Source organism: Panthera onca, chromosome E2 (genome assembly GCF_046562875.1).
Source record: "Panthera onca isolate mPanOnc1 chromosome E2, mPanOnc1 haplotype 2, whole genome shotgun sequence".
Lineage (NCBI taxonomy): Eukaryota > Metazoa > Chordata > Mammalia > Carnivora > Felidae > Panthera > Panthera onca.
Window position 1 is genome coordinate 14,277,164 of NC_138353.1, and position 10,238 is coordinate 14,287,401.

The following is a 10,238-nucleotide window of genomic DNA, read 5'->3' on the forward strand; positions in this document are numbered from 1 at the left end:
ACAAAGGCCCTGGGGCCGGCGGGTGCCTGGTGTGTTTGGGGAACACGAAGAGGCCGGGGGCGGTGGGGGTGCGTCAAAGGGAATAGAGGGGGATGGGGAAGGAAACGAGGTTAGAGAGGTAACAGTGGGCCGAAGGGGTCTTGTGGCCAAGGTATGGAGCTTGGGTTTTATTGTCTGACAGGGAGCTGTTAGTTCAGCATCTCACAATCCTCTCTCTGCTCATGTTTCCAGGCTTTCTGCCCTTCCAGAGCCTGAAAATAGCAATCCCTTTCCTGCCTCAGTGCCTTTGCTCATGCTGTTTCCACCACTTGGAATATTCCGGTCCTCCACGCACCCCACCTTTGCATTCCCGGCTCGTCTTTCGGGTTTCACTCCAACATCACCTCATCAGGTCCTCGCAAGCCACTGTTCGTAAATTATATCCAGCCTGTTCACTTACTCATCCAACAACTATTTCTTGAGGACCTGCCACGCGCCAAACCCTGTTCTAGGCACTGGGAATACAGCAATCAAAACAAAACAAAACAGAAGGCAAGCCTTGCACTCATGGGGTTCCCATCCTAGTCAGGAGAGAGTAACGAAGATGAGGCGGTAAGTGCTCACGAGAGAACAAGTGTGAAGAACGGAGATAGGAAATTCTCAGGATGGCGTTTTTCACAGAGGAGGTAACATCTGAGTAAACACCTTAAATGAGAGATGTGAGGGAAGTGCATTTCAGGCAAGGGGAACAGCGAGTGCGAAGGTGCTGGGGTAGGAGCGTGCCTCGCGTGGGTGAGAACGAGCCAGGAGGCCGGTGTGGCAGGAGACATGAGGCGGGTGGGGAGGTTGGGCGACGAGCTCCAAGGTGCGTGGGGCTGGTGGGGAGGTTAATAATATAGGACCTCATGGACTTTCCCATTGAGATGGGAGACTCGGTGGAGTTGTGAACAGGGGCAGGGTGGGATCTGACTTGGGCGTGCACCGGATCCCTTCTGGCTGAATGGGGGTGACAGACTACAGGGGATGGGGACCGGGGAGCAGCGAGGAGGTGGCTGCGCCAGCCCAGACTGACCACTTACACGTTTGGAAACAATCCCTACTTTGCAGCTGAGGAAAGGGAGGCTCGGAGGGGCTGTTCCCGATCACATAGTTAGTAGCAGGAAGAGGATTTGACTCCAGCTGCCTGACCTTAGGTTTGGAGGGGCGTTCGCCATTGCCTCCGCACCTGCCCGGGTGCTCGGCACGCATGCGTGCAGGCACGTTTAAAGCGCCCGCCACAGGTCCTCAGCTCCGGCGGGAAGAGGTGGGCGCTGGGCTCGGGTCTCGACGCCAGCCTGGAGGATGCTGGTGAGAGGCAGCAGTTAGGGTCCCCCCCACCCCCCCGGGCCTGTCTCCGGGGCGCTGACTCCAGACCCCTCCTCTCTCCTGCAGAGTCCCGCTGCCTCGCCCGACCCCGAGCCTCCGAGCGTCCCGGTCCCCGACAGCATCCGCGAGGGCGCGAGCGTGTCTCCAGGACGCCAGGCGCGGCCCCCGGGGCCCTGCGTGCCGCCCGGGCTGGCGGAGGCGCTGAGCGCGCTGGGACTGGCGGGAGAGCGCGAGTACGCTGGGGACATCTTCGCCGAAGTCATGGTGAGCGCAGCAGAGGGGTGCGGGTTTGACGAGGCTCAGGCTGGCCCACCCCACGAGCCTTCCGGAACGCCCGGCTGCCTGCAGCCCCTCCTTTGCTAGTGCACGGCCCCTCCCGCTTGTCTCTGACATGTATTCGCTTACAAACACTTAGCGGTTTCTTACCAAATGTTTTTGAGCATATTCCCGGCCCTGGGGATGCTGTCATGAACAACATAGTCTGCTGTCATTGTGGACAGCCAAGCCGATGTAGGCAGTCACTGCAGAAAGGCCCCCGAGTCCAAAGTGCAGGCTTTGGACAAGTGAGTCCAAAGTCCGCGGTGAGTCCAAAGTGAGGCAAGTGAGTCCAAAGTCCGCAGATACCTGTGCAAGATAGGCACTGTCGGGAGAAACACCGCAGGGATGAATTTATTCAAGAAGCATCTTGTGAGTTGTCTCTCCCCAGCCAGGGACTCTTCTAGGAACTGAGATACAGCTGTGATCCAGAGAGAAATCCCTGCCCTTGTGGTGCCAGCAGCCTAGGGAGGCAAACAGACAAAACACACAAGGAAACACCAGGTTATCTCCAGACTGAAAATACCGAGAGGGAGTGCAATGGGTGTAGGGAGAATTCTGTGTAGGAAAGCTGAGCTGAGGTTTGAAGGGCTGAGGAATCGACAATGCAGGGAGCTGGGGAAGGATCGTGCAAATGCCCTGGGGTGGGAATGAGCTTGGCATAGTCTAGGGCTAGAGAAGGCTGAGGTAGCTGGAGTGTGGGTTGTGAGGGGAAACAAGGGAAGAGGTGGTGGTGTTGGCACTGGGGGGAGGGGGGTCAGAGGCGGGGGGGGGGGGGGGGGCAGTGCCTGAGAGTCAGAAAGCAGTTAGGGTTTTCTCCTGAGGGTCCTGGCAGCCATGAAAGGGTTTTAAGCTGGGGAGTTCCTTGGCCAGTTTTGTATTTTAGAAAGACCCTTGGGGGGAGGATCTGAGAATGAGTGGAGGGCTGGTGACCACTAGTGGTCTGGAAACCCAGGGGTTGATGCTTAGGAGGACCCGTGGCCATGAGGGCTACAGACTGGAGAGGTGGATAGGGAGGCGTCCGGAACAAAGTCCAAGGCTCTAATGGGGACAAGGAATAGAGGCACATTTGGAGAAGACTGGAGGCCGGTTTCCGGGGTGCGCGGCGGGGCACTCACGCTTCCTCCAGTCGGTGCGAGGAGGCTGCTGCACTTAGGGCCGGAGCTCAGGCGAGAAGCCGAAGCACAGGTGTGGAGAGTGAGGCTGTCCCTGCCCAACCCCAGGTGTGCCACGCGCTGCCCCGGAGGGCCCTGCCCCGCGCTGTGACCCCGGAGATGCGCGCGCTGGTGGTGGACTGGCTGATCCAGGTGCACGTACGTATCCGGGAGGGGGCAGGGCTGGGCCGGCGTCGCAGCCTAGATCCCCGGTGGTCACTCACGCCCCTCCCCAGGAGTACCTGGGCCTGGCGGGGGACACGCTCTACCTGGCGGTGCACCTGCTCGATTCCTACCTGCGCGCCGGCAGAGTGCGCCTCCAGCGCCTGCAGCTGCTGGGCGTGGCCTGCCTGTTCGTGGCCTGCAAAATGGAGGAACGCGTGCTTCCCGAGGTACTTCCGGAGTGGGGCCTGGGAGGGTGGAAGCCTCTCTCGCCTCGTCGCAGATGAAACGCCTAGCGTGTGCCGAGCTAGCGCTTTACTCACTCTTGGAATCCCAGCGTATCTGTATGAGGTCAGGGCTACCACGGTGTCCCTTTACCGGAGGAGGAGACTGAGGCCCAGGGAAAGACATTTTGCCCAAAACAGGTGGGACTTGGAGTCAGTCTTGAACAACGGTCGTTGTGGCCCTTGAGTAGTTCGAGCCGGTGCCTTATCAGAGCTGCCTGGTGAAGTAGAGAGGACTATTTCCGTTTTATAGACGAGGAAACGGAGTCTCAGAGCTTCAGTGATGTCCTTGTCACACAGTAAGACTCGAACCCAGGTCTGATTCTGAAGCCTGTGCTCTCCATGGCTTCCAGACAACAAATCAATGGCCCCACTTTACAGACTAGGAAATCGAGGTCCAGAACGGAGACTGAAGCGCTGCAGGGCAGGGGTCCGAGACTCCCCCACGTCTTCTCCCCACCCTACCCCCCCCCCAACCCGCAGTGTGCCTCCCTCTGCCTCCTGGGCGCTGGCTCCTTCTCGCGGGCCGAGCTCCTGCGCGCAGAGCGCCGCATCCTGAGCCGCTTGGATTTCCGGCTGCACCACCCGGGCCCGCTACTCTGCCTCGGGCTCCTCGCCGCGCTGGCCGGGAGCGGCCCCCAGGTGCGGGGCAAGGGGGGCAGGGGCGTGGCTTGTATGGGGGTAGGGGCGTGGCCTCATCTCCCCGGGGCTTTGGCAGGTGACGCTCTTTGCCACCTACTTTCTGGAGCTGTCTCTGCTGGAGGCCGAGGCAGCGGGATGGGAGCCGGGTCGGCGCGCAGCTGCGGCGCTGAGCCTGGCGCATCGCTTGCTCGACGGGGCGGGCTCAGGCCTGGAGCCGGCGCTTTACAGGTATGGCTCCAGGGACCTACATTCCTGGTCAATCTTTATTTTTTTACTTAAAAAAAAATTTTTTTTTAATGTTTATTTTTGAGCGAGACAGAGACAGAATGCGAGTGGGTTGGGTCAGAGAGAGAGGGAGGCACAGAATCCGAAGCAGGCTCCAGGCTCCAGGCTCCGGGCTCCAAGCTGCCAGCACAGACCCTGACGCGGGGCTCAAACTCACAAACTGACCTGATCATGACCTGAGCTGAAGTCGGACGCTCAGCCCACCGAGGCACCCAGGCGCCCCTTCCCGGTCACAGTCTTTACCGTCTCAGAGAATGAGAGACCTTGGAGCCAGGGGAGGGGGTGCACCCAGACTTGATTTTTCTGGATGTGAGAAAATGGTGTGCCTGTCTAGTCTGGGGGTGTCCGAGAATGAGGTGTTTGTCTAGATTTGGGGACTCTTAACCTTGCCCCAGGGTGGAAGATAGAGCATCTTCCTGGCCTCGGAAGATCCTAACTGCGTCCCAAGGTTGAGAATGAGAGGTTGGCCAACCTCGAGTCCCCCAGCTGCCCCTCTGGCCGCAAATGGGGTGTCCAGAGGGGTGCCCCCCTTCCTCTCTATTAACCATTTAACTGGATGCCAGGGAGATCCTTTTTTCGCCCAGCCCTCCCTCTACCCCCCCACCCTCCGGGGTAGAGCTGGATGTCTGTCCACCTTCAGCCCCCCTCCTGCTCTCCACTGGCCTCGTCCTGCGGGGGAGAATCGGGGGTCTGCTCGTCCTCGGCGCCCTCCAGGCTAACCTCCCGAGGACAGGTCGTCTTCACCGCTGCCCCTGCCCCGCCTCAGTTTCTCCGTCTCCCCGCCGCAGCCCCGCGGAGCTGCGCCCGCTCGAGCCGTGCATGGCCCGCGCCGCGCTCCGAGGCCCCGCGCCCGGCCGCGCAGCCACCTTCCTCAAGTACGCGCGGCCCCAGCTCCAGGGCACCAGCCTCGCCGCCGCCCGCTTGCTCCGCCGCCCCCAGCCCGGGCCTCCCTGAGTCTGGACACCCCATCAAAAAAAGACTCTCCTTGTTTATCCTTCTCCCAGTTCAATAAAAGAGGTTTTTTTTTAATTCTGAGCGCTCTCTGTCCTCGTTGGTCGAATTCCGACCCCTCTCTCGCTTTTGATTGGTCACTTTCCGGGCCTCTCATCTTTCTGATTGGATGTTCTTTACCAAGTCTCTTAATGGCGGCTGGGAGATACGAGGCGAATTCTGGACCTCTCCGCCAGGGGGCACTGGCGGCCTTCCGCAAGCGCGGCTCCGCGACCTAAAACTAGCATCCCAAGCGTAACCGCCTACTGGAGATAAATGGACAGAGACGCTGCAATCTGAATGGCTCTTGGTCTCAAGCTGAGAAGAAACTGGGAGGGATGGGGACTGTGGGAAGCTGAGAACACCTGTCCCAGCCATAAGGAATGCTACCTCGATGTTGCCAGGTTTTCAGATTTTGTTCAAGTGTAGCTGAACATCTACGGTTCCATAAGTATCTCTACGTTTATAAGTTAGCAACAAATTCACTATTTTTTAATGGTTGGACAAGCCCAACACATCACATATAATATGCTGGCCTGTGAGAGTCATCAGTCTGGGGTAGTATGGGTCTTTGATAGCAAGTGTTCTATAAATAGGATCTGATTTACTTAACCCCTGAAGAGCCACAGTGTCAATGGGTATATTTATAGCACTGGCCTCATAGAGGTGTGATGAGAATGTGAGTTAGTAAGTACATAAAACTTTAGGACAGTGCCTGACGGTAGGTGTTATGGAAATTGTTAGCACTACATCCTAGCAGAACTGTGAGATAGGTATGCTTGTCCCTTGTTTCTGCCGAGCCCCTGGCACCTAGCTATTTAGTAGGTGCTCAGAAAATATTTAAGTGCTGAGTTCAGGTTTGGACCTATAGGGTGGGACCTGCCATGTGGCCTCCAGAAAGAGGATGTGCGGTGGCAGGGTGAGGGGAGAGTGGAAATATAAGCTTGGTGCTTGGAGCTGAGGCCCAAACCAGGGTCTTGCAGGTGTGGGGGAGGGTGGGAATATATACAGTACCCGAAATTATTCATTCACTCATTCATTCAACAACTATACATGGGTGCTGACTCGGGGCCAGGCTCTTGACTGAGCCAGCCAGGTGCCCCTGGGGCCAGGCTGTTAAGATCATACACCTCACAGTCTCATGGGTGATAAGAAACAGGGGTTGTTAATTGCCCATTCCTGTGCCAGGCCCTGCGCCAAGTGCTTTACCTAAATAACATAATTCAGTCCCAACAACTACTCTGAAATACACTCACGTAGTATCCCCAGGTCACACAGGAGGAAGGCAGGGTGGAGGAGGATCAAGGAGCTTGGCCAAGGTCCCACCACCAAGTGAGCAGCTAAGGACAGTGGAAGATCAACCACCCCGCTCACCTGTTCACCCTGTTTTTCTCTCAAAAGCCTCTCACATGCTTCCTTCTCTGTGCATTATCGTGCCGCTCACTCCGGGCTGTCCCTTGTCTGCTTTCCCACTGTGTCTCCTCCCCAGACAGTGAACTCAGGACAAGAAGCAGATCTCTTTGGTTCATAGAGTGATCCCCTCCTCCAGGAAGCCTTCACTCACCGCCTCAGTCTAGGGCAGGCACCTCCTCTGGACCCTGACAACCTGTTGTGTCTCCCCCATCCAGGGCTCGACCCCCTGCCTGTGTCTCCCTATCCCACCCTGGCCACTTTGTCTGAGCTTCCCAGGTGAGCCCACTCTGGGCTGTCACTGTCGGGTCACTGGTCTGTCTCCCCATGGACTAGGGGCTCAGAGAGAGTAGGGTCCAAGGCTCTCTCAGTAGCTGCTCTTTCCTGGCATCACCCAGACCAGAACTGGTCACAGAAAATATATCAGTGAGTATTTGTTGCATAGATGAACAAATGGGTTTCCAAGCTGCTATCATTGTCTTATGTTACTGACGAGGATATAGAGTCCCAGGTAATTTGGGTGATGTGTCCAAGTGCTACAACTAGTGAGAAAATAAGCAGGGAATTGACTCTGGGCAGCCTGAGTCCATAACCTGTGGTTTTTTTTTTTGGTTTTTTTTTTTAATATGAACTTTGTAAAAAAGATTTTATTTTTATTTTTATTTTTATTTTTATTTTTATTTTTTTATTTTTATTTTTTATTATTTTTTTTTTAATATATGAAATTTACTGTCAAATTGGTTTCCATACAACACCCAGTGCTCATCCCAAAAGGTGCCCTCCTCAATACCCATCACCCACCCTGCCCTCCCTCCCACCCTGCCCTCCCTCCCACCCCCCATCAACCCTCAATTTGTTCTCAGTTTTTAACAGTCTCTTATGCTTTGGCTCTCTCCCACTCTAACCTCTTTTTTTTTCATAACCTGTGTTCTTATCCAAATATGGGAAATGACTAGGGGTCTGAAAACCAGCTTTCCAACGAGGTTGATATCTTCCTGCTCTTTCCCCAAGACTTGTCTTTTCCTTCTAGAAAGCTTTGGGAGCTTTGGGCATGGGGGAGGAGAGCAGGCAGGAGGGTGGGAGGTAAGGGGAGTGGTGGGAACAAGGGAGAGGCCGGCTGAAGAACTAGGGCTGGGGCTGATTTGGAGGATAGAATGGGAAAGTCCTGAGGGGGTTCTCTAGACCCATAGGGGGCAGGCAGAGTCGACTGCCGGAGGTGCGGGGGCGGAGAAAGGGTGGGGACCGGCCCCGCGGGGGGCGATGCGGTAGCTGCAGCGGCGGCCGCAGGAGTTTCCCACAATGCAGCGCGGCGCGCTGTCCCCGGTGCTGATGCTCAGCGCTGCCCCGGAGCCTCCGCCGCGCCCGCCTCCCGCCCTCTCCCCGCCGGGCCCGGGCCCCCGCCATGGCTCGGCTCGGCCCAGCCCTGCCCCAGAGCCGTCGGGAGGCCTGGGCGCGGCGCTCGACAGCAGCCTGCGGGCCGCCGTGGCGTTCAAGGCGGAGGGCCAGCGCTGCTACCGAGAGAAGAAGTTCCGGGAAGCCATCGGCAAGTATCACCGGGCACTGCTGCAGCTGAAGGCGGCGCAGGGAGCCCGCCCTGGAGGTCTGCCCGCCCCCGCCCCCGGGCCCGCCAGCAGCCCGGGGCCAGCCCGCCTCAGCGAGGAGCAGCGGCGCCTGGTGGAGAACACGGAGGTGGAATGTTATGACTCTCTCACGGGTACGGGGCCGTCGGGGGAGGCATACGGGAGAGGAGTAGGGAGTGACGGGCAATCATGAAGCCTTGAGCGGGGGACTGGAGGCTTGCATGAAACAGACCTAGGGTCTGTGAAGGGAGACCCCAGAATTTATCAAGGAGAGGGGTTGGGGACGTAGGGGAACACAGGGATGGAAGGGCTGGGAGGCAAGAAATGGGCTCTGGGCTGTCACCTGCGAACCTCAGATGAGAAGATCTTACCCTGGATTACCGATTCAAGGCCCCACCCCTCACCTGAGATTGTGTTTAGTACTCTCCCCTGCAGAAACTTCCCAGCTAATTGCCCGGGAGCGCTTGTCTGTTTTCGCGCCCTCTAGCGGCGGCGCAGAACGATTCTATCCCAATTGGTCAGAAGATTGGCGGCCCCGGTGGCCTGAGCAGTCCCTCAGGCCGGGCTCAGCCAAGGGAAAGGGCTGGGGCTTCCTGCAGCCTGAAGGCCAGGCTCCTAGCAGTCAGATGAGCTCTGGGGGTGCCGTCAGGCTCTGTGAGCACCGGTTCCGGTGTCCCCGCAGCCTGCCTGCTGCAGTCGGAGCTGGTGAACTACGAGCGGGTGCGCGAGTACTGTCTCAAGGTCCTGGAGAAGCAGCAGGGCAACTTCAAGGCCACCTACCGCGCTGGCATTGCCTTCTACCACCTGGGCGACTATGCACGCGCGCTGCGCTACCTGCAGGAGGCCCGCAGCCGGGAGCCCACAGGTGAGGGTGGACAAAGCAGGGAAAGGGGCTGGAGCAGAGGAAACAAGGGAACAAGGGAGGATCAGAGCCGAGCTGCTTCAAGGCAGTGCTGTGCCTCCTCCCCAGCATTCACCTCTCCATCCACCTACTCCTTACCCACCCACGCAGGCGCTCACCCCCCATTCACTCACCCATGTTCCTCTGACATCCACCCAACCACCTCCCATCGGTTCAGTCACTGACTCATCCTCAGCCTCCCACTCACCTACTCAGCCACTCCCTATCCACTCACCCCCCCACTCATTCATCCGCTCACGAACCCAACTCACTCACCTCTTCACCCCGGCGCTTCACCCACCCGCTACTTGTTGAGCACTCGCAGGGAGGCAGACCCCAGGGTGGGCAATGACAAGACGTTTGCAGGGGCGGGGGTGGGAGGGGCAGGTTTGGCCCAGTTGGAGGCTTGTTGCTTGCCCTCTGGGACATCACAGGGTGCACGTGTGTGTGTGTGTGGGGGGGGGGGGAGGTGCAGAGACAATAGTCTCGTATTGAGAGCCAATGAAAAGGGCGCACAACAGGTACAGGACACAGGGCTGTGGGGGCAGAGGCAAGACTGGTTTTCCTGGTGAGAGGTTTAGAGAGAACAGGCTTCTTGCAGATGTTACGGGAGGCTGGCGGGGGCGGGGAGGGAGTACGACAGAAGTCTGTGAGCAGAGGCATTCCTGGCAGAGGGCACAGCAAAAGCAAAAGAAATGCCCCCGTTCTGCCTGTTGTGGCTGGGGTTTTGGGGTAAAGGCTTTGGCAACAGTAGCTGTGCTTGGGGTTGGGGGCACTGAAGGCTGGGGACCATGAGGTGCGAGCTGCCCCAGGACACCCAGATAATGCCGTGCCCGCCTCCCCTGCAGACACCAATGTCCTGCGCTACATCCAGCTGACCCAGCTGAAGATGAACCGTCGCAGCCTCCAGAGGGAAGACAGTGGGGCCGGGGCTGGGGCCGGGGCGGGGCCAGGGAATCGGGATGTCATAGGCTAAGTCCAACCTGGGGGACTGTCACTACCCCCACTCCCACCTCACCATGTAACTTCCCCTGACTCACGTGTTTGCTGGTAAAGCACTTGTCACTGGTGACTGTAGCCTCTGTGTGGTGTCTTGTGGGGACGGGGAGGCGGAGAGGGACTGTGCACCTGGGCTTCACCCCCTGGGCCCCAGAAACCCAGAGGCTCAGGG

General features: G+C 58.1%; 2 protein-coding genes across 2 annotated transcripts; both read left to right on the plus strand.

The window, feature by feature from the left end:
- The first annotated feature begins 877 nt into the window (after nt 1-877).
- On the plus strand, nt 878-5,179 carry CCNP (cyclin P). The gene is made up of 7 exons (XM_060651137.3): nt 878-1,326; nt 1,411-1,608; nt 2,883-2,972; nt 3,050-3,205; nt 3,743-3,901; nt 3,978-4,129; nt 4,975-5,179. Exons 1-7 carry the CDS (start codon nt 1,321-1,323, stop codon nt 5,138-5,140), a joined length of 927 nt encoding a protein of 308 aa, XP_060507120.1. The 5' UTR covers nt 878-1,320; the 3' UTR covers nt 5,141-5,179.
- A 2,514-nt stretch (nt 5,180-7,693) lies between these two features.
- Nucleotides 7,694-10,188, plus strand: TTC9B (tetratricopeptide repeat domain 9B). The gene is made up of 3 exons (XM_060649791.2): nt 7,694-8,300; nt 8,849-9,031; nt 9,916-10,188. The coding sequence occupies exons 1-3, from the start codon at nt 7,886-7,888 to the stop codon at nt 10,041-10,043; spliced, it is 726 nt and encodes a 241-aa protein (XP_060505774.1). The 5' UTR covers nt 7,694-7,885; the 3' UTR covers nt 10,044-10,188.
- Nucleotides 10,189-10,238: the final 50 nt, after the last annotated feature.